Source organism: Theropithecus gelada, chromosome 19 (assembly GCF_003255815.1).
Source record: "Theropithecus gelada isolate Dixy chromosome 19, Tgel_1.0, whole genome shotgun sequence".
NCBI lineage: Eukaryota > Metazoa > Chordata > Mammalia > Primates > Cercopithecidae > Theropithecus > Theropithecus gelada.
This window is the reverse complement of record NC_037687.1, coordinates 24,182,285-24,207,957: the sequence shown is the minus strand read 5'-3', so window position 1 is coordinate 24,207,957 and position 25,673 is coordinate 24,182,285. Positions and strand designations below refer to the sequence as shown.

The 25,673-nt window shown below is 55.9% G+C and overlaps 1 protein-coding gene across 3 annotated transcripts; it reads right to left on the bottom strand.

The window, feature by feature from the left end:
* On the bottom strand, positions 1 to 24,925 carry NPAS1 (neuronal PAS domain protein 1). 3 transcript variants are annotated; one of them, XM_025367823.1, is made up of 12 exons: positions 24,748 to 24,925; positions 23,549 to 23,712; positions 22,860 to 23,095; positions 13,165 to 13,238; positions 12,786 to 12,875; positions 9,715 to 9,883; positions 7,021 to 7,136; positions 6,620 to 6,777; positions 5,659 to 5,765; positions 5,075 to 5,222; positions 2,708 to 2,802; positions 1 to 586 (listed from the first exon to the last, which is right to left on the bottom strand). In XM_025367823.1, the coding sequence occupies exons 2-12, from the start codon at positions 23,668 to 23,670 to the stop codon at positions 126 to 128; spliced, it is 1,776 nt and encodes a 591-aa protein (XP_025223608.1). In that variant the 5' UTR covers positions 23,671 to 23,712; positions 24,748 to 24,925; the 3' UTR covers positions 1 to 125. The 3 variants fall into 3 exon arrangements, with proteins under 3 accessions (XP_025223608.1, XP_025223609.1, XP_025223610.1); XM_025367824.1 differs by lacking the exon at positions 24,748 to 24,925 and having other exon boundaries at positions 23,549 to 23,825; XM_025367825.1 differs by lacking the exons at positions 12,786 to 12,875; positions 13,165 to 13,238; positions 22,860 to 23,095; positions 23,549 to 23,712; positions 24,748 to 24,925 and adding an exon at positions 10,482 to 10,505 and having other exon boundaries at positions 5,075 to 5,175.
* Between the last annotated feature and the right edge of the window lie 748 nt (positions 24,926 to 25,673).

Below are 25,673 nucleotides of genomic sequence, written 5' to 3'. Positions count from 1 at the left end.
CCGGAGCCCAAACCACTGCAGGGAGAGCTGGCGTTTAATTCTCAGGGCTACGGGCACAGTCGGGCCCGCTGTCCCGGGGGGCCCCCAGTCGTCGCAGGGTCCAGTGCCGGCGGCTCTGCCAGTCCTCAGTCCCCCTTCCGCGGCAGCCTGGTGCCCGCGGGCCCCGGGTAGGGCAGGCCCAGGGGCGGGTAAAAGGCCTCAGGGAGCGCGGGGCCCGGACCCAGCCTCTGCAGGTGCGGGTACATCAGGCCCAGCTCCGCGGGACCGTAGCGGATGGTGCCGGGCGTGCACAGGCCTCGCACTACCGGCGGCAGGAAGCCCGCGTGCAGGAGGGCGGGCGGGGGGTCCCCGGGAGGCGCCAGGCCCCATGGCCGCACCGGATCCTGCTTCAGGACCCCTGCCCGGATGACAGAGGTGAACTCGGGCCGCGGGGTGGCCGGGTGGCCGGAGGGATCCTCGTCGCCACTGTCCTCTGAGCCTTTGGTTTCCCTCGGGCTGGGCTCCACTTTGATGCGTTTGCCCTGGGTCTGGGGGGCCTCGTTCTCTGCGGGGGCAGCCTGCTTCCCTTCAGTTGGAGGCTCTAGCTCTGGAAGAGGAAGATGGTCAGGGACTGTGTGTGTCCCCAGCCCTCAGTCTTCCTGTCTTTGGAATGGAGCTGTGCTCAACAGGACAGACCTGTAGTTCTCAGCTGGGAGTGGTTCTTTTTTTTTTTTTTGAGAGGGAGTCTTGCTCTGTCCCCCAGGCTGGCGTGCACTAGCACCATCTGGGCTCACTGCAACCTCCGCCTCTGGGGTTCAAGCTATTCTCCTGCCTCAGCCTCCTGAGTAGCTGGGATTACAGGGCACGCCACCACACCCAGCTAATTTTTGTATTTTAAGTAGAGATGGGGTGTCGCCATGTTGGCCAGACTGGTCTCAGACTCGACCTCAGGTGATCTGCCTGCCTGAGCCTCCCAAAGTGCTGGGATTACAGGCGTGAGCCACTGCGCCCGGCCAGCTGGGAGTGGTTCTGTCCCCAGGAGAGACCTGGCAATGTCTGGAGATATTTTGGGGTGTCACAACTCTGGGGAGGGTACCAATGGCATCTAGAGGGTAGAGACCAAGGATGCTGTTAAATAAACATCCCATAGTGTCCCCTCAACACAGAATCACCTGGCCCTAAAATGTCAGTAGAGCAGAAATCAAGAAACCCAGACCTGTGCTGTTCAATGGAAGTTTCCAGGATAGAGCTTTCTGTGGTAATGGAAATGTTCTACATCCGCACTGTCCCACAAAGCAGCCACTGGCCACATATGTGGCCACTGTGCACGCAAAATGTGGCAGGTGTGTGTGAGGACATGGATTTAAAGTGTTTTTTTCTTTGTTTTTGTTTCTTTGCAAGGCAAGGTGGCTCATGCCTATAATCCCAGCACTTTGGGAGGCTGAGGTGGGTGAATCACCTGAGGTCAGGAGTTCGAGACCAGCCTGGCCAACATGGCGAAACCCTGTCTCTACTAAAAATGTTAAATTAGCCGGGCATGGTGGTGGGTGCCTGTATGCCCAGCTACTTGGGAGGCTGAGGCAGGAGAATCCCTTGAACCCAGGAGGTGGAGGTTGCAGTGAGCTGAGATTGTGCTATTGCACTCCAGCCTGGGCAACAAGAGTGAAACTCTGTTCCCCAAAAAAAGTGAATAAATTTTTTTGAGACAAGGTCTCACCCCATCACCCAGGCTGGAGTGCAGTGCAGCCGTCACAGTGCACTGCAACCTCTAACTCCCGGGCTCAAGCAATCCTACCACCTCAGCCTCCTGAGCAGCTAGGACTATGGGTGCGTGCCACCACACCCGGCTTGGCTAATTTTTAAAATTTTTTGTTGAGACGGGGTCTCACTATGTTGCCCACGCTGGTCTTGAGCTCTTAGGCTAGAGCAGTTCTTTTACCTCGGCCTCCCAACGTTCTGGGTTTACAGGCATAAGCCAACACGCCTGGCTTGGATTTTAATTTTTTTTTTTTTTTTTTTTTTTTGAGATGGAGTCTTGCTCTGTCACCCAGGCTGGAGTGCAGTGGCGTGATCTCGGCTCACTGCAACCTCTGCCTCCTGGGTTCAAGCGATTCTCCTGCCTCAGCCTCCCGAGTAGCTGGGATTACAGGAGCACGGCACCATGCCCGGCTAATTTTTTGTATTTTAGTAGAGATGGGGTTTCACCGTTATTAGCCAGGATGGTCTCCATCTCCTGACCTCGTGATCTGCCTGCCTCGGTCTCCCAAAGTACTGGGATTAGACGTGAGTCACCAGGCCCGGCCTGGATTTTAAATTTTTTTTTTTTTTTTTTGAGACAGAGTCTCGCTCTGTTGCCAGGCTGGAGTACAGTGGTGCAGTCTTGGCTCACTGTAACCTCTGCCTCCCAGGTTCATGCCATTCCAAGCTCCTGCCTCAGCCTCCCAAGTAGCTGGGACTACAGGCGCCCACCACCACGCCCAGCTAATTTTTGTATTTGTAGTAGAGACGGGGTTTCACCATGTTGGTCTCGATCTCTTGACCCTGTGATCCACCCGCCTCAGCCTCCCAAAGTGCTGGGATTACAGGTGTGAGCCACTGCACCCGGCCTGGATTTTAATTTTAATTGCATATGAGTGGCTGCATGTGGCTAGTGGCTTCTGGAATGGACAGCCGGGACCCAAAGGTTCCTTGGAGCTTCCCAGGGCCTGAGGTGGGAGGTGGGGCTCACCTGTGGGCTCTGGCCCCGGGCTGGATGCCTCCTCACAGGCCACGCTGGCTGGAAGCTGGAAGGCATCCAAAGGAGTTTGGCCACCCTCGGCTTGGCTGGGGACAAGATGGATGCGGTTAGGAGCCAGGGGTCCCTGGCCTCTCAGGACTCCCTCCTGCTTTACCCAACTTGTGGCAGTAAGTGTGGACACCCCTATGGGGAAAGGTGGATCCCCATCCTGAGGCATTTACAGGGCTCATCACCAGATCCCTAAACTCCAGGTTGATTCCTAGCCTGGCGTGGCCCTCGCTCCTAAGGCCAGACCTGGATAGCCAGTGGCCAACTGGATGTCACCATCTGTGTGCCCTCTGGCACCTCATGCCTAGCTGATGTCTGCATCTCCCTTTCAAACCTGCTGTTCTTCTCAGGAGCCCAAATCCGGGCTCAGCAAAGCCAGAGACCTGGGGAGAAGATGGTCTCCTCCCCCATAGAGTCGGGTACTTCCCAGGACTGGCCTCAGCCTCTGCCCTGGTCCTCCAGCGCCCATCTTGTCCCTCAGTGCCTCCTTCATGGCAGCTAGAAGGGTTATTTATTTATTTATTTATTTTGAGACGGAGTCTCACTCTGTCGCCCAGGCTGGAGTGCAGTGGCATGAACTTGGCTCACTGCAACTTCCGCCTCCCGGGTTCAAGTAATTCTCCTGCCTCAGCCTCCCGAGTAGCTGGGATTACAGGCGCGTGCCACCACGCCCGGCTAATTTTCTTTATTTTTAGTGCAGACAAGTTTTCACCATCTTGGCCAGGCTGGTCTTGAACCCCTGACCTCGTGATCCACCCGCCTCGGCCTCCCAAAGTGCTGGGATTCCAGGCGTGAGCCGCTGCACCTGGCCTAGAAGGGTGTTTTTTCCTTTCTTTTTTTTTTTTTTTTTTGAGATGGAGTCTCGCTCTGTTGCCCAGGCTGGAGTGCTGTGGCCGGATCTCAGCTCACTGCAAGCTCTGCCTCCCGGGTTCACGCCATTCTCCTGCCTCAGCCTCCCGAGTAGCTGGGACTACAGGCGCCCGCCACCTCGCCCGGCTAGTTTTTTGTATTTTTTTAGTAGAGACGGGGTTTCACTGTGTTAGCCAGGATGGTCTCGATCTCCCGACCTCGTGATCCGCCCGTCTTGGCCTCCCAAAGTGCTGGGATTACAGGCTTGAGCCACCGCGCCCGGACTTTTTTTTTTTTTGAGACAGGGTCTCACTCTGTTGCCCAGGCTGGTGTGCAGTGGCACGGTCACAGCCCACTGCAGCCTTGACCTCCTGGGCTCAGGTGATCCTCCCACCTCAGCCTCTAGAGTAGCTGGGACCACAGGTGCATGCCACTGTAACTGGCCAATTTAAAAAAAAAATTTTTTTTATAGAGATGGGACCTCACTTTGTTGCCCAGGCTGGTCTTCAACTGCTGGGCTCAGGTAAACTACCTGCCTCAGCCTCCCAAATTGTTGGGATTACAGGCACGAGCCACCATATCCGGTCTAGAGCAGTCTTTCTAAAAAGCAGATTTGACAATGATCCTCTCCAGCTCTAAAGCTTTCTATGGCTCCCCAGTGCCCCTGCACCAAAAGGCCAGGCCATCATCTTCAGGCTGGTTTCTCACTGCTTTCTACTCCCACCCCAAGCATTACTTTTAGGGTCAGGCTGTTGCTTGGAACCCTTTCTCTGCTTGGAACACCCCTTGCTGCTTCTTTCCATTAGTTGCTCTGCTTTGTGGGCCTCCCCTGGTAAGAGCCTGCCATGGCTCCCCAGTGCCCCGGAGTCAAGAGTTCAGACCCGGCCGGGCGCGGTGGCTCAAGCCTGTAATCCCAGCACTTTGGGAGGCCGAGACGGGCGGATCACGAGGTCAGGAGATCGAGACCATCCTGGCTAACACGGTGAAACCCCGTCTCTACTAAGAAATACAAAAAACTAGCCGGGCGAGGTGGCAGGCGCCTGTAGTCCCAGCTACTCGGGAGGCTGAGGCGGGAGAATGGCGTGAACCCGGGAGGCGGAGCTTGCAGTGAGCTGAGATCCGGCCACTGCACTCCAGCCTGGGCGGCAGAGCGAGACTCCGTCTCAAAAAAAAAAAAAAAAAAAAGAGTTCAGACCCTTCACCTGAGCCTAAGGAGGCTGTGAGCCTGCCCCTGCCTTCCTCAAAGATACTGTCCCCCTCCCCCTGGTGACTCCTCTGTCTCCTGCCAGCAAGACCGTTCCACTCTGGGCCTCTGCTCTCACCATCTTCCCCCTCCTTCCCCTTCCTATCTGCAGGGGGCTTGTCCCATTCTAGAAGCCCTCTCCGAAGCACCCTCACCGGAGGTGGGGAGAGACAGCAGGGCCCCGAGTCCCCTGTAGGAGGGGTGGGCACAGCCCTCACCTGAGCACGTGGCTGACCCAAAGCACATGGTGCTCCCCGGGGCTCTTCCCGCTCCCGGCCACCGTGGCCACGGATTGCAGCCACACGAAGCCCCCGGCGCGCTGCAGCCAACGGTAGTAACCGGTCATCACCTGACCCTTGTCCAGCACTGGGCCCAGCCCAGGGGTGGGAGAGACGGGAAGGGGTGGGGTGGGGACAGGGACGAGACAGAGACAGGTGGATAGGAGGAGACAGGCGGAGTGAGAGAGAGCAGGGCAGTGGGCAGGGAGACAGTGGGAAGAAGAGATAAAGGTGAAAGCACAGAGAGAGAGGCAGAGTCAGAGAGACTGAGAGGTAGCCCAGCAGTGAGGCGTCTTGGGTGTTTTGGAGACCCCACAGCCCCCCTGACACCCCCCCCCCCCAACATCCTGAGGCATCGCTCAGTCTCCTTGCTGCTCTTCCATTGCTAAATGCAGTCCCTGGAGCTGTAGGTGCAGCAGGAGGCACTGTGGGCAGCCCTGAAGAAGGACTTCCAGGGACGAGGGAGTGGGGTACTCGGGTCTGGGGGGTGGTAGGCAGGCGTGGTGGGTGGAGGTGGGTCTCACAGTCCACATGGCTCTGGCGGATCCTGGTGGCGTCCTGTCCGTGGACGAACTGGTAGCAGCTGCGGCCCACCAGCTCTGAGGGCCCCAGGTCCATGTGGTCGCTGACTCTGGGGGGTGACAGAGAAGAGGGGAGGAGTCCAAGACCACGGGGTCGGGGGAGAGGCAGAGTTGGCGCCAGAGTCACCTGGGGTTCAAACCCTTGCTGTAAAATGGGTGCAATAACAGTGTTGGCAGGGCGTGGTGGCTCACACCTGTAATCCCAGCACTTTGGGAGGCTGAGGCATGCGGATCACTTGAGCTCAGGAGTTCGAGACCAGCCTGCCTAAGATGGTAAAACGCTGTCTCTACTAAAAATACAAAAATTAGCTGGTTGTGGTGGTGCACGCCTATAATCCCAGCTACTTGAGAGGCTGAGGCAGGAGAATCACTTGAACCTGGGAGGTGGAGGTTGCAGTGAGCTGAGATCATGTCACTGCACTCCAGCCTGTGTGACAGAGTGAGACTCCGTCTCAAAACTACAAAACAGTGTCTCTCCCGGGGTAGCTGCGAGCATTCAGGCTCGCAGTGGCAAGGCCCTAGGCACCCTGGAGGCCTCAGAGCATGGGGCTATTTCAGCACTTCATTTGTCTCCACTGTGAAGTGCAGGAGAGGAAATGGATGGGAGATGAGAGGCCAGAGAAATGGGCTGAGATGGGCCAAGCTCTGCAGCCCCAGAAGGAGGGTCTGGACCCAAGACACAGCCCCTTTTTCCATCCCCGAAGGCACCCCTGGGCCAGGCCTCCGCCCTGGTCCCCTGCCTTCCCTCCCTTCTCCCTATCACCCTGTCCCTCCACTGCTGTCCCGCCTCCCATGGTTCCCCAGTGCCGTACCCTGCAGACCTGGCACTCCCTCCGACTTCCCATGTACCCCCAGATCTCCATTGTGACCCCGATCCACCCGCCACAGCCCCCAACCCCGGTACCTGCTCTCACAGGCAAGGATGGTGAGACCCAGGCTGAGACGGAAGACGATCATGTGTCCGTGGAGTGGCAGCTCAGCCAGGGGGGCCGGGGGCAACGTGTGCCCGAGGGCCACAAGGCCCAGGGCGTGGGCCCGAAGGCGTCCAGTCACGTGGATGACCTGCTGGTGGTGGGCATGGTTGGAGGGGCAAGGCGGGCCGGTGGCGGCAAGAAGACCATCACTGGGCTGGGTTCCCGCTGTCCCCCACAGTGCTGGGCACTGTGTGACCCCCCCAACCCCATTCCCAGACCCAGTTCCCTAAGCCGCCTGCAGCCAGTGAAGCCAACAGCCTGGTTCCCTCGGTCACCCTCAGTCAGGGGACATGGCTGGCTGGAATACAGGAGCCTGACTGCTCACACCCACCTTGTACCCCGAGGCCTTGACGTGCAGCCCCCTTTTGGTGAGCGTGGATTTCATGCGGACGAAGAAGGAGCGCTCCTGGGCCAGGGAGGAGGGGGGCACCTTGGTGAGGCTGGCCTCTGGGACAGAGAGCGAAGGAAGGTTATGGGGTCCTGAAGAGGAAACGCACAGGCCACCCTGACCCTTGCAGAGCCAGCCGGACATAGACACAAGATGCCCACCAGACCACAGCTGCACTCAGAAGCATGCCTGATGACTTTGCAAGCTCATGGGGACAGTATATGGGCTCCCCTATGTGGCAGCCATCCACATCTTTTTTTTTTTTGAGACTGAGTATCACTGTCGCCAGGCTAGAGTACAGTGACACGATCTCAGCTCACTGCAACTTCGGTCTCCTCAGTTCAAGCAATTCTCCTGCCTCAGCCTCCCGAGTAGTTGGGATTACAGGCGTGTGCCATCACACCCAGCTAGTTTTTGTATTTTTAATAGAGATGGGGTTTTGGCATGTTGGCCAGGATGGTCTCGATCTCTTGACCTCGTGATCTGCCTGCCTCAGACTCCCAAAGTGCTGGGATTACAGGCGTGAGCCACCGCGCCTGGCCCCATCCACGTCTTTCTAATGCTCAAACCTGCCCTGACCCTCCCTTGCTCTGAACCTGCCATAGCTCCCGAGGGCCTTTAGAAGAAAACCCACCTCTCAAGCCCCATCCTCCAGGCCTCAGCAGAGACTTCTTCAAGAAGCCCTCCGTGACCCCCAGGCTGGGTCAGCCATCCCCTCTGGGTTCCCCTATCCCAGCCCTGCCCCATCTGGGTTGTCACTGTCTGAGGACAGGTCGGTCTCCCCTCACAGGACTGGGAGTCCCGGGTGGGGGGGGGGGCTGGAGCTGTCATGGTCACTACTGTGTCACCAGGACAGGGGCTGGCCCAGAACAGGGGATTGGGGAATAGCAACAAATAAGACTCACAAATGCAGATCCTTCTGTAACCCCCACAAAACAGTCCTAAAAATATACTCACACACAGATGACCCTGTGCCTCAAACTCAGGTACGAACACAGCCCCGCTCCCCAACAGCCTGCACGTGTCGCAGACATCGCCCCACGCTTGCAAGCACAGCTGATGTCTCAGATGTTTTTGGTGTTAAGCAAACCCAAGATTGGAAAATCCTATTTACAGGATAGTTAGCCTCATAGGCCCCCAACATCTCAGAGCTAAAAAGAGCCGGCAGGGTAATCTGCAGCACCCTCCCTCCCATACACAGTGGGAGTGGAAATTTCCACTGGAGAGAAGGGTTAGGCTTGCTGACCCCGGAGCAGACAGACCTGGGCTGGAATCCAACTCAATCACTTATAGCTGTGTGACCTGGGGCAATTAACTTAACCTCTCTGCGCTGTGCCTCAGTTTTCTGCTGTAAAATGGAGATAACAGTTCCTGCATTGTGGGGCTGTGCTTAAGATTTAATGCCTTTTTTTTTTTTTTTTTTTTTTTTTGAGACGGAGTCTTGCTGGGAGTGCAGTGGCGTGATCCCGGCTTACTGCAACTTCTGCCTCCTGGGTTCAAGCGATTCTCCTGCCTCAGCTTCCTGAGTAGTTGGAATTACAGGCGCCCGCCACCATGCCCAGCTAATTTTTGTATTTTTAGTAGAGACGGTGTTTCACCGTGCTGGCCAGGCTGATCTCAAACTCCCGACCTCAGGTGATCCGCCCGCCTCAGCCTCCCAAAGTGCTGGGATTACAGGTGTGAGCCACCGCACCCAGCGTTTGTTTGTTTGTTTTTTTTTTGAGACACTGATTCTGTCACCCAGGCTGGCGTCAGTGATGTGATCTCCTCACTGCAACCTCTGTCCCCAAGGCTCAAGCCATCCTGTCACCTCCCAAGTAGCTGGGACCACTGGCATATGTCATCATGCCCAGCTGTTCTTTTTTTCTTTTTCTTTTTGTTGTTTTTTGGAGACAGAGTCTTGGACTTGCCCAGGCTAGAGTGCAGTGCCACAATCTCTGCTCACTGCAACCTCCACCTCCTGAGTTCAAGTGACTCTCCTGCCTCAGCCTCCCGAGTAGCTGGGACTACAGACACGTGCCACCATACCCAGCTAATTTTTTTTTTTTTTTTTTTTAGTAGAGATGGGGTTTCACTATGCAGGCCAGGCTGGTCTCGAACTCCTGACTTTAGGTAATCCACCCGCCTCGGCCTCCCAAAGTGCTGGGGTCACAGGTGTGCGCCAGCACGCCTGGCCTTTTTCGTAATTTTTGTAGAGATAGGGTTTCACTAAGTTGCCCAGGCTGGTCTCCAACTGAGCTCAAGTGATCCGCCCTGCTGGGCCTCCCTAAGTGCTGGGGTTACAAGCGCAAGCCGCCGCACCTGGCCCTAATGTAGTTATGTAATGTGATTATGTATTTAAAGGCACAGCCCAGTGTACATTCCCTATAAGCCTGCCTTGTTATTTACCTAAGCCTCTCCCAACTCCTTTCAGCAGCCAGGGGGGTCTTTCTGTAGCTCAAATCTTTGTGAGCTTGGCAAGCTTAAGGAGCCAAGTCTCACCGCCTCAATTTATACTCCGATTCCTTTTGCAAAGATTAGTTCTACACAGTTCTGACTTCAGTGCTTTTTGTATAAACGCGGCATGGCTGGATACAGTACAGCGGGCGTCCCCCGATCTACCCTCAGACTTCATTATTTGGGAGCCCTTAGAATTACCGATCTCGGGGGTATCCGCAAGCGAAGAGGAAGAGGAGGAGGAAGAGGAGGAGACGGAGGGCGGGGTTGGGGGGCCTGGGGTCGGGGTCCGCAGCCCCAGTTGCTCCAGCACCTCCGAGTGGTCCCCAGGGTGAATGTAGTCGAAGACGCTGCTGCCCGTCATCTCCACCTGCCGGCGAAGGAGGTGAATGCAGGGGGCGGGTGAGGTGCGCGCGCAGTAACTCGCCCGCCCGCTGGGCTCAGCCTCGCCTCATTTGCCTGCATCCAGGTGCGCTTCATGCCAGTGCATTTTTTTAAGAAAAAAAAAAAAAATTACCTTTCAAACGGAAGATACCAACTTAGACTCTTCTCGCTTCATATCTGGTGATTAGTAAGGATTTTTCCCCGCCCACTCTATTAAGGGGCTGTGTGTGGGAGTGGGGCATGGGTGGGAGGTGTCAGAGCCTCCGTTTACCCAACTCCTGCTTACTCACTGCCACCCCCATACAGCAAACAACTGTACCCTGGCATGAATCACTAGGTATCCCAGCAGATATGAGATTCAAGATACAAACAGGGGAGTGGTTTTTAAGCTCTTAAAGAGTTAGAGCTTTTCAATCAAACACTTTTACATTCAATTCTACCTCATAAATCTCTCTCCCAGCAGTCCCCTTCTCTCCCTGCCTCCCTTGATCCAGGCCCCCATCTTCTCCCCACTGTGTTTCTGCCCTTGTGTCCTCACTGGTCTTCTGACCTACAGTTCAAAGATGCCTCTGCAAGTTACTTACCTGACCACCATGGCTGCCATGACTCCTATTGCCCCTCAGCTTGGGGATCACATGCTTCCCTCAGTCTCTTATCCCTCTGGGCTCCTCCCCCTCATTAAATCCTCCCCCACACCTGCTCCAACAGCTTCAAGCCTTTACTTCTACTTCTGCTTTTTTTTTTTTTTGATGGAGTTTCGCTCTTGTTGCCCAGGCTGGAGTGCTTGTTGCCTCGGCTTCCCAAAGTGCTGGGATTATGGGCGTGAACCACCGTGCCCGGCCTTTTTGTTTTGCTTTGTTTTTGAGACAGAGTTTTGCTCTCGTTGCCCAGGCTGGAATGCAATGGGGCAATCTTGGCTCACTGCAACCTCTGCCTCCTGGGTTCAAATGATTCTCCTGCCTCAGCCTCCAGAGTAGCTGGGCCTATAGGCATCTGCCATTGCACCCAGCTAATTTTGTATATTTAGTAGAGACCGGGTTTCACCATGTTGCCCAGGCTGGTCTCAAACTCCTGACCTCAGGTGATCTGCCCACCTTTGCCTCCCAAAGTGCTGGGATTACAGGCGTGACCCACCACACCTGGCCAAGCCTTCCCTCCACTCTTCCTCCCTCCCGTCCTCTTGTCCAAATTCCCCTCCTTTTGGTGTTTTCTTCCTCCGGAAATCTCACTGAAAGGCCGCTCACAAGTTGCCAATGCACTGAATTTCCCAAATTTCCTATTTGCAAAAAATATTTGTAAAAATGATCAAAGTTGATAGCAATTTGTATTGGAGGGACCAGCAAAGCTTAAGGTGCTGTGAGATGCCAGTGCTCCAAGGATGGAGCTTTCAGTAGGTCTTCCTGCCCTTCCCCCCGCCCCCCGCTTTTTTTTTTTTTTTTTTTTTTTGAGATGGAGTTTCGCTCTTGTTGTCCAGGCTGGAGTGCAATGGCACGATCTCGGCTCACTGTAACCTTTACTTCCCGGGTTCAAGTGATTATCCTGCCTCAGCCTCCCAAGTAGCTGGGGTTACAGGTGTCCACCACCACACCTGGCTAATTTTGTATTTATTTTTTTTTTAGTAGAGAGATGGGGTTTCTCCATGTTGGTCAGGCTGGTCTTGAACTCCCAACCTCAGGTGATTCACCCGCCTCGGCCTCCCAAAGTGCTGGGATTATGGGCGTGAGCCACCATGCCCGGCCATCTGCCCTTCTTTTACTTACTCATTAGCCTCCAACTGCAGGAGCTGGGGTGAAAACAAGAGCTTGAGATAAAGACAGAAATGCAAGCCGATCAACCAGAACACCACAAAAACCTTCCAAAGCTGGTTAACCTCAATACCTCAATCCCTTCCAATACTAATTACTCTAAACCTTTTTCTTTTCTTTTTCTTTTTCTTTTTTAAAGGCAGAGCCTCACTTTATTGTCCAGGTTGGAGTATAGTGGCTCCATCACGGCTCACTGCAGCCTTGACCCCGTGGGCTCAAGCAATCCTCCCATCTTAACCTCCTGAGTAGCTAGGACAACAGTGTGCCACCATGCCTGCCTAATTTCTAAGTTTTTTTGTAGAGATGGAGGGGGTGGTAGTGGTGGGATGTCTCACTGTGTTGCCCAGGCTGGTTTTGAATTCCTGGCCTCAAGTGATCCTCCTGCCTCAGCCTCCCAAAGTGTTGGGATTACAGGCGTGAGCCGGTGTGCCGGGCCTGTAAACCTTTAAAATTGTTAAGAGGAAACAAGTGTTGGCAAATATGGTGCATCTGGCCCGCCAGTAATTGGCAAACTGATCTTTCGGCGAACCTGCCTTCCTCAGATCTACCTGTTACTTTAACAGCCCTCCTGAGTCGGGCACAGTGGCTCATGCTGTAATCCTAGCACTTTGGGAGGCCGAGGCGGGTGGATCACGAGATCAGGAGATCTAGACTATCCTGGCTAACATGGTAAAACCCCGTCTCTACTAAAATTACAAAAAGTTAGCCAGGTGTGGTGGCATGTGCCTATAGTCCCAGCTACTCGGGAGGCTGAGGCAGGAGAATTGTTTGAACCTGGGAGGTGGAGGTTGTACTGAGCCGAGATCGCGCCACTGCACTCCAGCCTGGGCAACAAGAGCAAAACTCCATCTCAAAAAAATAAAAAAAATAAAAAAATAAAAACAAAAACGGGCCCTTCTCTGCCTTCGAGGATGAACCGTGTTGGGTGCCATGTGGGTTGCCAAGGAACACACTTTGGGGACCACAGAGATCCAGTCCATTTTTCTTGCTGCAGTGGTGAGGCCAGGAGAGAGGAAGGGCATGCATGGGCCTGGCAAGGGAGATGGTGGCTGAGCCAATCCAGGCCCACTGGGGGTCCCTTACCTGTGAGAGACCCAGATAGATGGAGACTGTCTCTGAGATGTAGAGGAATTTTCCTTCCTGGTTCAAGGCGAATACAAAGCCATCCAGGGACTAGAGCCGGGAGAGACAGGCAGGGGGAAGGGTGGACCTGTTGTCCCTCTGTCCAGCCACCAAGTGGTAAGAGGTTCTGAAACCTGGGTCTCGGCCTGAGGTGGACTGTTCTGGTGGGGAGGGCTTCAGTGGTCCTCAGAAGGCGCAGGGAATGGGGGGGATCTTGAGCATTCGGCTTCCCAGTCCAGGTTCCCCCCACCATGGATGGATGCTGAAGAGGCTGCTGTTCTCCAGAGGCGGCCGCTAGGTGGCGGCAAGGAGCAGCAGGGAGGGAAGGGGCCTCACTCACCTGCAAGATGTGACCTCCCAGGTGCTGCTCGAAGACTTCGGAGACCAGCGCTGCGGGGCCGCGGCGGCCTGGGGCTGGGGGCAGATGGAAGGATGAAGCCTGTTAGTCTGGCTGACCCTGCCCAGGGCAGGTCCCCCGGGAGCCAGTCTACAAACCTCCCTCTCTTCCCCTAAGGCCTGTAGACATCTTGGGGTATCCGGGCACCCATGGGGGAGAGACCTGGGGTGTGGGACACAGGTGGGTGCGACAGTGAGTGACAGACTGACTCAAAGAGACAGACGGGCCAGGGGGTGCACAGAGGGACTCATTCATTCGTCCACCCATTCATTCACAAAAACTCCCTGAATATCTACTCTCCCTATGGTCCTGCACTAGGCATTGCTGGGCGTGCAATGGCGACCAGGACAGCCCAGCAACCCCCGCACTCCTACTGGGCTCTCAGACCAGGGACAGTTGAACAGCAAGCAAGAAACTAACATCTCTGCTTAGGGATCCCATAAAAATCAATAAATAAGAAACCAACAGACTGGGTGAGGTGGCTCACACCTGTAATTCCAGCACTTTGGGAGGCCAAGGGGGGGGTGGATCACAAGGTCAGGGGTTCGAGACCAGCCTGGCCAATATGGTGAAACCCCGTTTCTACTAAAAATAAAAAAAATTATCCGGGTGTGGAGGCGGGCGCCTGTAGTCTCAGCTACTTGGGAGGTTGAGGCAGGAGAATTGCTTGAACCTGGGAGGCAGAGGTTGCATTGAGCCGAGATACGCCACTGCACTCCAGCCTGGACGACAGTGCTAGACTCCGTCTCAAAAAAAAGAAAGAAATAAAAGAAACCAACAGCCTGGGCGAGGTGGCTCATACCTGTAATGCAAGCACTTTGGGAGGCCGAGGCAGACAGATCACTTGAGGTCAGGAGTTTGAGACCAGCCTGGCCAACATGGTGAAACCTGTCCCTACTAAAAACACAAAAAAATTAGCTGGATGTTGTGGCGTGGGCCTGTAATTCCAGCTACTCAGGAGCCTAGGTGGGAGGATCGCTTGAACCTGGGAGGCGGAGGTTGCAGTGAGTCGAGATCATGCCACTGCACTGCAACCTGGGCAACAAAGTGAAACTCCATCTCTTAAAAAAAAAAAAAAAAAAAGACAAAAAGAAAGAAACTAACAAATACAGAATTACCTTTTGTGGCCAGTGTTATGGAGAATGAAATAGGTGGTATAAAATGGACAGTAATGGGGTAAGGGCTGTTGAAGGAGGGAACATTTGAGCTCAGACCTGAAGGATGAGAAGGAGGCAGAGAGGAGACTCAGAGACAGAGACAGAGGGCTATAAAGGAATAGAAGGAGATAGAGACTTTACAACTCAACAACAAAAAGACAATTCAAAAATGGGCTAAGGGGCCCGGTGCGGTGGCTCATGCCTGTAATCCTGACACTCTGGGAGGCCGAAGTGGGTGGATCCCCTGAGGTCAGGAGTTCGAGAGCAGCCTGGCCAATATGATGAAATCCCAAAATTTCTCTACGAAACCGCAATGATGAAAGCCCAAAAATTTGCTACAAAAATTAGCCGGGCATGATGGCGGGTGCCTGTAATCCCACCTACTCGGGAGGCCGAGGCAGGATAAATCACTTGAACCCAGGAGGCGGAGGTTGCAATGAGCTGAGTTAGGGCCATTGCACTGCAGCCTGGGTGACAGAGTGAGACTCCGTCTTGGAAAAAAAAAAAAAAGGCAAAGGGCCAGGCATAGTGGCTCATACCTGTGATCTCAGCATTTTGGGAGGCTGAAGTGGGAGGATTGCTTGAGCCCAAGAGATCGAGACCAGCCTGGGCAACACAGTGAGACCTCATCTCTACAAAAAATATATTTTTAAAAATGGGCAAAGGACTTGAATAGATATTTCTCCAAAGATGATATACAAATGGCCAATAAGCACATGAAAAGATACTCAACATTAGTCATTATGAAAATGAAAATCAAAACCACAATGAGACACCACTCCACACCCGCTAGGATGGCTAGCATCAACAAAATAGTGGCCAGGCGCAGTGGCTCACGCCTGTAATCCCAGCACTTTGGGAGGCCGAGGTGGGCAGATCACAAGGTCAAGAGTTTGAGACCAGCCTGGCCAACATGGTGAAACCTTACCTCTACTAAAAATACAAAAATTATCTGGGCGTGGTGGCATGCACCTGTAATCCCAGCTAGTCAGGAGGCTGAGGCAGAAGAATCCCTGGAACCCAGGAGGTGAGTCGAGATTATGCCACTGCACACCAGCCTGGGCGACAGAGCGAGACTCCATCTCAAAAAACAAACAAAACCAAACCAAAACAAAAAAACACAGAAAGTAAGTATTGGTAAGGATGTGGTGAAACTGGAACCCTTGTACATTGCTGGTGGGAATGTAAAATTGTACAGCCCCCATGGAAAACAATTTGGTGGTTTCTCAATAAGTTAACATAGATTTCTCTCTCCTTTTTTTTTTTTTTTTTTTGAGACGGAGTCTCACTCTGTCGCTCAGGCTGGAGTGCGGTGGCGCAATCTTGGCTCACTGCAAGCTCTGCCTCCCGGGTTCACGCCATTCTCCTGCCTCAGCCTCCCGAGTAGCTGGGATTACAGGCGCCCACCACCACACCCGGCTAATTTTTTGTATTTTCAGTAGAGACGGGGTTTCACCGTGTTAGCCAGGATGGTCTTGACCTCCTGACCTCGTGATCTGCCCACCTCGGCCTCCCAAAGTGCTGGGATTACAGGCGTGAGCCACCGCATCCAGCCAAGTGCCTGCTTCTTATGGGGCTAAGGGACCAGGTCTCCTGTCAGGCCCCAGCACTTCCCCTCCCTGGTTGTGTGCCCTGGGACCAGCCTCTCTGTCTCTCTGTGCCTCAGTGTCCTCCTCTGTCAAGCGGGTTTGCCAGGAGCAGGTGACTTCCCAGGCTGGTCACACATTCAGTCCACTTAACAGACAGAAAGGGCCTGGCTGGGGCCTGGCAGAAGCAGATGCTGCGGCACAGAGCCGGGACTGGTATTAATAGTGTGATTACTATTGTTATTATCCGACCATCAAAACACCAGGCGGCGAAACCCCGCCCCTCCCCCATGGGCGCGCAGCCCCCGCATCCCCAGCCCCCTAGTGTCTGGGCTGAGCTTCCTCCTCCTGGGAGTACCCCACACCCTCCTGGCTGTTCCTCCCTGCCTCCACCTCCGCCTGGAGCTCCAGGAACAATTACTGGGGGGCTGGGGGGGTGACGGGGACCCCCTCCCTCAAGATACAGCTCGGAACCAGCCGGGTGACAGGCAGGAACAATGCTGCCTGCTAATTGTCGCAATTTTCCCCTGTCATTTTTGCTAATTCCTTCATTTTCCCTCTCCCAGGATCAGCCTGGGTCAGACTGAACCGCTGCAATTAACAACATTAACGGGCACGGCGGGACTGGGGGGTGTGCTGGGGGGGGCTTGGGGACCTGCTCTTTCCCATACACGGGTCCGGTGCCCTGTGAAAGGGACCCCCAGAGACTCCTTCTGATCACCGACTGATGTGTCTTTTTACCCCCAGCCTCCACTTCCCGATCCCACCAACTCCCCGGTGCCTCCCACTGTTTCCTCCTTTCCCTCTCCCCTCAAAATGTCCCCACTCCCCTGTTCTCCCCTCAAAATGTCCCCACTCCTCTGTCCCCCACATTCAGCAGGAGACTTTTCAGCACTTCCACATCCGCCCTCCCATGTCCAGAACCCAAACATCGCTCATCCATTTAACAAACACTTGCTGTGGTTCTTATCAGAGCCTGCTCAGTGTCCTCATCTCCTGCACAGAAAGGGAGCATGAGGGGCAGAGAGACGGGAGACCAGGGGCAGACAGAGGGGGGCCCAGGGACAGAGAGAGGGGGACACAGGGGCAGAGAGACGGGAGACCAGGGGCAGAGAGATGGGGACCTGGGGGCAGAGAGAGGGGGGACCTGGTGGGAGAGAGAGGGAGGACCTGGTGGCAGAGTTGGTGGGGGAGACGCAGGGGCAGAGAGAGGGGGACCCAGGGGCAGAGAGAGTGGGGAGACCCGAGGGCAGAGAGGGGGGAAACTGGGTGCAGAGAGAGGGGGGACCTGGGGCAGAGAGAGGAGGGATCCAGGGGCAAACGGCAGAAGCCAAGACCTCTTCCAGGTTCCCAGGTCTCCCCTGTCACCTGCCCTTCTCAACTGCCCTGAGGGGATGTGTTGACCCTGGGTCCTGGAGAGAAGAGGCTGGGACTTCATCACCCAGGGAAGTCGGGGAGAGGGGTCCTTCACATGTCCCATCATCAAAGCGCTGCAGGCCTGAGGGCTGCATGGGGGTGAGCACCATGGGGTGGGGCAGTGCCGGGTCACCTCTGCCTTTACTTTCCTCAGCCTCATCTGTAAAATTGGTCTACAGTGATAGAGCTGAATAGGCTAGTGCATACAGTAGGTGCCTAATACTGGGAGTCATACCACCATTCTCTCTTTTTTTTTTTTGAGACGGAGTCTAGCTCTGACACCCAGGCTGCAGTGCAGTGGCACGATCTCAGCTCACCGAAATCTCTGCCTCCAGGTTCCAGCGATTCTCCTGCCTCAGCCTCCCAAGTAGCTGGGATTACAGGCGCACATCACCACACATAGCTAATTTTTGTATTTTTAGTTGAGACGGGGTTTCACCATATTGGTCAGGCTTGTCTCGAACTCCTGACCTCAGGTGATCCATCCACCTCGGCCTCACAAAGAGCTGGGATTACAGGTGTGAGCCACTGCGCCAGTCATGCTTTTCTTTTCAGTATGACTACAGATAACATCAGGGCACCTCTGCCTTTTCGGGTGGTTTCTTGGAGGCCGCCCTCTGTGTCTCTCATACCCACATGCATTTTAAGCAAGTCTCAGGGGTTGGACCTGACCATGTCACCTGTGTCCCACCACCCATGGCCCCAGCCCAGTCTAGCTGCCCACCACACCCTCATCCTCACTGGGCTCCTACTTCCGCCCTCACCACCTCCGTGACTCCCCTCTCACTGCGGGTAACAGCCAAACCCCTTCCACTGTGCATGAGGCTCTGCACCCAGCAAGCTGATCCCTGCCTGCTTCAGGGCCTTTGCCCCTTCTGTTCCCTCTGCTGAGCCACTCTCTTCCAGCTTTTCTCACAGCCGCTCCCACACCTCTTTGGAGCCTCAGCTCAAAGATTACTTCCTTGGCTGGGCCCAGTGGCTTACACCTGTAATCCCAGCACTCTGGGAGGCTGAGGTGGGTGTATCACCTGAGGTCAGGAGTTCAAGACCAGCCTGGCCAACATGGTGAAACCCTGTCTCTACTAAAAATACAAAAGTTAGCTGGGCATGGTGGCGTGTGCTTGTAACCCAGCTACTTGGGAGACTGAGGCAGGCGAATCACTTGAACCTGGGAAGTGGAGGTTGCAGTGAGCCGAGATCGCACCACTGCACTCCAGCCTGGGTGACAGAGCAAGACTCTGTCTCAAAAAAAAAAAAAAAAAAGTTACTTCCTCAGCGAGGCTGTGCCTGACCTGTGAGCTAAGAAGTCACCCGTGGCCGGGTGCGGTGGCTCAAGCCTGTAATCCCAGCACTTTGGGAGGCCGAGACGGGCGGATCACGAGGTCAGGAGATCGAGACCATCCTGGCTAACACAGTGAAACCCCGTCTCTACTAAAAAAATACAAAAAATTAGCCGGGCGAGGTGGCGGGTGCCTGTAGTCCCAGCTACTCGGGAGGCTGAGGCAGGAGAATGGCGTGAACCCGGGAGGCGGAGCTTGCAGTGAGCCGAGATCGCGCCACTGCACTCCAGCCTGGGCGACAGAGCGAGACTCCGCCTCAAAAAAAAAAAAAAAAAAAAAGAAGTCACCCGTTGGCTGGGCACAGTGGCTCATACCTGTAATCCCAACACTTTGGGAGGCCAAGGTTGGCAAATCATTTGATCCCAGGAATGTGAGACCAGCTTGGGCAACATGGTAAGACCTCATCTCTATAAAAAATGCAAAAAGTAGCTAGGCGTGGTGGCATGTGCCTGTAGTCCTGGCTACTTGGAAGGCTGAAGTGGGAGGCTCTCTTGAGCCCAGCAGGCAGAGGCTGCAGTGAACCAAGATTGTACCACTGCATTCCAGCCTGGGCGACAGAGCAAGACCCTGTCTCAAAAAAATAAAAAAAGGGCCGGGCGCGGTGGCTCACGCCTGTAATCCCAGCACTTCGGGAGGCTGAGGCAGGGTGGATCACCTGAGGTCGGGAGTTCGAGACCAGGCTGACCAACATGGACAGGTAGTAGACCAACTCTACTAAAAATACAAAACTAGCCGGGCATGGTGGCACATGCCTGTAATCGCAGCTACTAGGGAGGCTGAAGCAGGAGAATCACTTGAACCCAGGAGGTGGAGGTTGCGGTGAGCCGAGGTCATACCATTGTACTCCAGCCTGGGCAACAAGAGTGAAACTCCGTCTATAAATAAATAAATAAATAAATAAAGATGTCACCCCTCCTTCCCTCAACTGCCACAGTCACTCAACAATTTAGTAAGCCCTCATTGTGTCCCAGATGCTATTCCAGGCTCAGCAACCAAGGGGCTGTTAGTGAATGACACAAAATAACAAGATAAATACAGAGTGTCAGATGACAATAAGTGCTATGGGAAGAAAGAAGGCCGTAAAAGCCGGGCACGGTGGCTCATGCCTGCAATCCCAGCACTTTGGGAGGATAAGGAGGTTAGGAGTTCGAGACCAGCCTGGCCAACATGGTGAAACCCCCTCTCTACTAAAAATACAAAAAAATTAGCTGGGTGTGGTGGCGGGCACCTGTAATCCTAGCTATTCAGGAGGTTGAGTCAGGAGAATTGCTTGAACCCTGGAGGCAGAGGTTGTACCACTGCACTCCAGCCTGGGCAACAAGAACAAAACTGCGTTAAAAAAAAAAAAAGGAATGGGGGATGCTGACGTGAGATTTAGGCTGTCTCCTCTCCAGACTCAGAGGCTCAGGGCTAGACTCAAACATCTGTTGTCCCATTTCGCAGATGGTGGACTGAGGCTTAGCGAGGCAGAGACCTAGAACCCATTCCTGTAGACCTACAGACCATATATGATGGTTGAGAGGTTGGGGCCAGGTCATCTGGGTTTGAATCCCAGCTGTGTGACCTTGGGCAAACACTTCTGTAACTTGGGAACCATAATAGTGCCTCCCTCTGAAAAAGAGTTATTTTGTATACAGGGCTTATCACAGGGTTTGATGCATACATTCTATATGATCACTATTATTGTTATTATTTTAGGTACTGGGTCTTGCTCTGTTGCCCAGGCTGGAGTGCAGTGGCCCGATCACGACTCACTGCAGCCTCAACCTCCTCAGCTCAAGCAATCCTCCCACCTCAGCCTCTTCAGTATCAGGGACCACAGGCGGGCGCCACCAAACCTGACTTTATTTATTTATTTATTTATTTTTATTTTATATATTTTTTGAGACAGAGTCTTGCTCTGTCACCAGTCTGGAGTGCAGTGGCGCGATCTCGGCTCACTGAAATCTTCGCCTCCTGGGTTCAAGCAATTCCCCTGCCTCAGCCTACTGAGTAGCGGGGACTACAGGCACATGCCACCGTGCCCAGCTAATTCTTTGTATTTTAGTAGAGACGGGGTTTTACCATGTTGGCCAGGATGGTCTCGAACTCCTGACCTCGTGATCTGCCCGCCTTGGCCTCCCAAAGTGCTGGGATTACAGGCGTGAGCCACTGCGCTCACTCGGCCAATATTTTTATTTTTGTAGGGACAGGGTTTTGTTATATTGCCCAGGGTTTTGCTATGTTGCCCTGGCTGGTCTCGAACTCCTGGCCTAAAGCGATCCTCCCACCTTGGCGCCCCAAAGTGCTGGGATTACGGATGTGAGCCATGGTGCCCGGCTTATTACTGAGGAGGGCATGGGAGTCCCCTCCCCTTCAGAGAGTGTGACTGACTGCTCTGCTCTGTGGCTTCAGCTAAAACGCTGTCCTCAGCTCCTCCTCTGAACTATGGAAGCAGGTGCTTGGCCTCTTGTTAGGAACTCTGTAGAGCTAGAAATGCCCCTGATCCCCGATTTCCCAATTTTGGGACTATAGGAGTCCACGCAGTACCAAGCACCCCCACACTGTCCTGACCCTACTTCCACTTGGCACCGTGGCCCAAATGGGGTCGATTAAGTCCATGCTATGCCACATCAGTGCTGTGACCTCAGCCAGCCCCTGATGCCTCTGAGCCCCGGAATGCCCATCCAGGTAATGGGGGGCTGGACGCCGCCGGGGCTCTCTTAGCCCCCGCCTTCCCCCCCTCCAGCTCGGGGACAATAGACAAGATGTTTATCCCCCGCCGGCGCACATGTTGTTCGCGGTAATGACAGTAATCAGCGGCGCTAATGCCGCATTCTCTCCGCGCCAGTCAATTCGCCTAATTACCGCCTGGGAAGCCGGATTATTTAAATTTAAATGGTGATTTATTGCGAGCTTAATCAATGCTATTTTCTCTCCCCCCTCTCCCCCTGGGACGGGGCAGGAGGGGAATTGGAGCCCCTCCAACCCCACCCTAAGGACACCCTCTTCTCCTGGAGGGGTGGGGACAGGGGTAGCCTGGGGTGCCCTGAGACTTCAGATAAACACCACTCACACCTTATCCTCATAACCGCAAAGCTGTAACAAACACATAAAATAGAAGTAATAATAACAACATAACAACACTTCTATGTCTCAATAATAAAGTCTGAGTAATAATAATAAACTTAGATATTTATCTGTATCTTACAGAGTTTATATTTTTACATATTCTAGATTATACTACTTCGCCTATTTCTTTATTGTGCCTTGGCCACTAGGATGCCAGCCGCTCTGGGGCAGGGACTTCTGTCTAGTTTGTTTCTCCTGCTGGATCCCAGCGCTCAGAAAAGTGCCAGACAGGCAGGAAATGCTCCAAAAGCGGCAGCCCCCACCGCCCCCTCCTCCACGCCCCGAACCCCTCCAGCAGCCCTGCAGGTCACTGCTGCTAACAGCATTGGCAGCATAGCGGTGGCTTGCTCTGAGCTAGGCACTTCCAGGGACTTTGCAAATATGACCTGGTTGATTCTCTGCTCAGCCCCCTGGGGGAGGTTGGACCGTTTGTCCCACTTCACATTAAGGCACAGAGAAGTGAGGCGACCTGCCCGGGGTGGCAAATCTGGGGGGTGGCTGCGCGGCGACAGCAACATGGGGCATCTTCCCGAAGTTCCCCATCTCATCCGCCACATCATACTATCTCCCTCTTGCTCCTCCAACTGGGGGCCCAGACTGTACAGTCCTTGCGTCCCCTCTGGGGCCCCTCAGGTCTGGCTCCAGGGTCTCTCGCCCATTAGCAAATGGGCGTCCCAAGTCAGGGTGGGTCTCCTCTGTCCAGCTCATGCAGCTGGGAGTCTCTTTGGTTGTAATAATGATTCCTCTCTCCTAATAAAACACAGGAATAGCATTTACCAGTGACCCCTAGCACTGCCAGGATCTTGTTTAGGGCAGAATTCACGAAATCTTCCCAACATCTGGCGCCCATTTGACAGTTTAATAAACTGAGGCTTGAAGAGCAGAAGCCACCTGATAGGGGCACGCAAAAGTCCTGGCTGACTCCAGAGACAAGCATCTGGGAGAGGGCAGATCCGCAGCTCAGACCCGGGCTGCAGTGACTTGGCCACCAGGGCCCTGGGACTCTTGCCCCGCGCATGCGCACTCACCGAGGCCAGCTGGCGGCCCCGCGGCTCTCAGCCCCCAGGGCGGCGCCCCCAGCGCGGCGAACCGGCGCAGGCGGAGGTAGGTGACGCTGAGGCGCACGATGGAAGCCTTGTCCAGCTGGCTCGAGATGGCGCCGGGCAGCGGGAGAAGCTTGGCCAGCTCGAAGAACTCCAGGTTCTCTTTCCCGCGCCGTGAGCGCGCCGCGTTCCGGGACTTCTCCTTGCGCTGCGCCTGCAGGCTGGGCGGGCGGCGCGGAGGAGGTGTCTGCGGGGTCCCGGGGCTCAGGGGCGTGGGAACTGGGGGCGAGCCCCGCCTCCCGGGGCCTTGGGAACGGGACCGGACATTGGGAGTGGATTCTACACCTCTGCAGGTGGGAGTAGACCGGAGTGTGGATTCTACACTTCGGCCCAGGGACAGAACCTCGAGTGTCAATTCTTGGGGGAAGGAGGAGGAAGGGCGAGAGATTAAAGATGTTGGGCGTGAATTCTGAGGACCGGGACTAGAAGCTGAACGCAGGAGAGCGGGCTCAGGACGGTAGTTAACTCAAGGTAAGACCCAGCCCCAAGGGGCGGGGCAGGGAGCTGGGTGTGAACTGCCCCTTGGCATGGGGACAGAACATCGGGTGTGAATTGGTCCCGGGGACGCCTCCCCGGGGGCGGGGCCACGGCCAGGAGGGCGGGGCTTTGCTCACCATGGTCCGGACGGCGCCTTGACCATCAGCCCGGGTAGAAAGTCCCACGGGACGCTGGCGCCGCGGCCTCCCACGCATTTCACCTCGCTTCCGCCGCCACTGCCGGGATAGGGGGCCGCCATCTCCGGGGGGCTTGCTCAGGCGGGCTCCGAGTCCCGAGTCTCCTGCAGCAGGAGGGGGTCAGAGGCAGCGCTCAGTGCCCTCGGGAGACCTAGGGAAACTGAGATCCGTGCGGGGCTTAGGGTCCCAGCAAGGAGCTGGGGACGGGGGCTGGATGGTGCCTCAGTTTCCCCTCCCTGGAGGCCTCGGTCCAGAGGCCGCAGCTCCCACCCTAGCCGGCCCGGGGCTGGCGCTCCGGGTGAGGACGTGCCCCGCCGCCGCCTCCCCCGCGCCGCCCGCCAGCGCGCCCGCCTCACGCCCGCGCCGGGCCGGCTCCCGCATACCAATGGGCGCACGCGGCGCGCATACGGATCGAACCGGCCCGCGCGCTGCGTGCCAAGCATGCCCAAGCCGGGCGGGGGGCGGGCGCCTCCCGGGCCAGGTACGCACCGCTCCAGCCCCCGGAGCCCTCTGCCCCGGGGACCCGCCCCCCAAGCCCATCACCGGAGTCTTGACTCCGCGAATCTGCAGTCTGTTTCCCTGGCTGGGCTAAGGAGGCAGGGGGCAGAGGGCAGGGACCCCCATCCTGTGTCCTGCCCAGGGATCACCCCCAGCCTCTCGGGGTGGCGCCAGGTGTCCGGACCGCCACAGCCCCACGACCACAACTTCCTCCCTGAAGACCCCGGCGCGCCAGCCCCAGCCCCAGCCCCAGACGCAGCCGCCACAGCTTCTGCCCCAGGACGCCCCCAGGATTGACCCGACACGCGGGGACCAGGTGTCCTGGTCTCCTGATGCCCTAGAACCAGGAACGTTTGCAGTTAGGTCTTCATTCCTCCAGGACCAGGCGCTCAGAACACCCCCTAAATGCAGGTACCAGGCCGCCCCCAAACCTCCCAGCCAGGTGTCCAGATGCCCCAGACCCCCGCGTCCAGGTCTCCCAGCCCCAGATTTCTCCAGGACCCAAACACCCGTGCGCCCCTTCCCCCAGCCTCGGGATACCCTCGTCCCGACCCCGTAGCCCCCAGGACACTGGAGTTCCAGCTCCCCATTCCTCCGGGACCCAGAAGTCCCCCTCCTGCCAGCCTGCAAGCTTCCCCTACCCGCAGGACCGCCAGTCCGGTTACTTGGCCGCAGAGCAAGCTCCGGGCGCGGCGTGGGGCCGGCCGGGCGGCGTGGAGGGGCCGCTCCATAGACCCCGGGGCGCGCAGGGCGCAGCGAGACGCGCGGGCTGTGGCGCCTGGCTCTCGGCGCCCACCTCGGCCTCGCAGACTTGGAGACGCGCGGCCAGCGCTGGCGGGCGGGGGCGGGGTCTGCCGGAGCCCCGCCCTCCGCGTCTCCGCCCCCGGACCCGCCCCGCTCGCTTTTCCCTGGTAGGGGGCCCAGCTATCCTGGGGTCGGAGTTCCCTCGCCCCACGGTGACGTCGGGGGTCAGAATGAGAACCTCGGATCGGAGCTTCCCCACCCCAAGAGGGGAACACCGGAGTCCGGGCACTGTCTCTACACCCCTTCAGGAGGCAGCTAGTGCCCCAGAAGCCCCTCGGGACAAGACGGGTACCCTGCACCCGAGCCCCCTGTACGAGTGGAGACTCAGACATCAGTGCTCCCTCCAGGGGTGCAAATTCGAGACCCTCCCTTTCCGCGAGAGAACCCTGGGTGTCAGCACACTCTCCCCCCACAGGGCTGGGACCTCGCATCCAAACCCAACCCGCCCTACAAGGGGGACATACTCCTCCCTCGTCAGGGACCAGGATCCAGCCCTCTAAGGAGCTCCAGAGACCAGGATCCTGGCGTCTTATCTCCATCCCCCGCCGCAGGGACGGGAACCCTGACATCGAAGCTCCCCATTAGATCATAAATGGGAACTGAGGGGTTGTAGCACCTCACACAGAAGACAGGGACCCAGGTGTCCAAGCCAGGCCTTCTTCAGTCTGCTGGGAGGTCCTACAGTTCTCCTAGCTCGTTCCCTACATGCAGCCTCCACTTCCCGTTCTCAGGATGCTGCCTGGCATGGGGGTCTCCAGGCACC

Bases quoted from the DNA above. Each gene is read 5' to 3' on its own strand.
- NPAS1 (XM_025367823.1), bottom strand. From the start codon at position 23,670: ATGGCGGCCCCCTATCCCGGCAGTGGCGGCGGAAGCGAGGTGAAATGC. The intron at 13,239-22,859 runs GTGAGTGCGCAT...ATCTGCCCCCAG, and splicing joins GGGGCCGCCAGCTGGCCTCG to CCCCAGGCCGCCGCGGCCCC. The intron at 7,137-9,714 runs GTAATTCTAAGG...TCTCTGTCCCAG, and splicing joins TGCGGATACCCCCGAGATCG to AGGCCAGCCTCACCAAGGTG.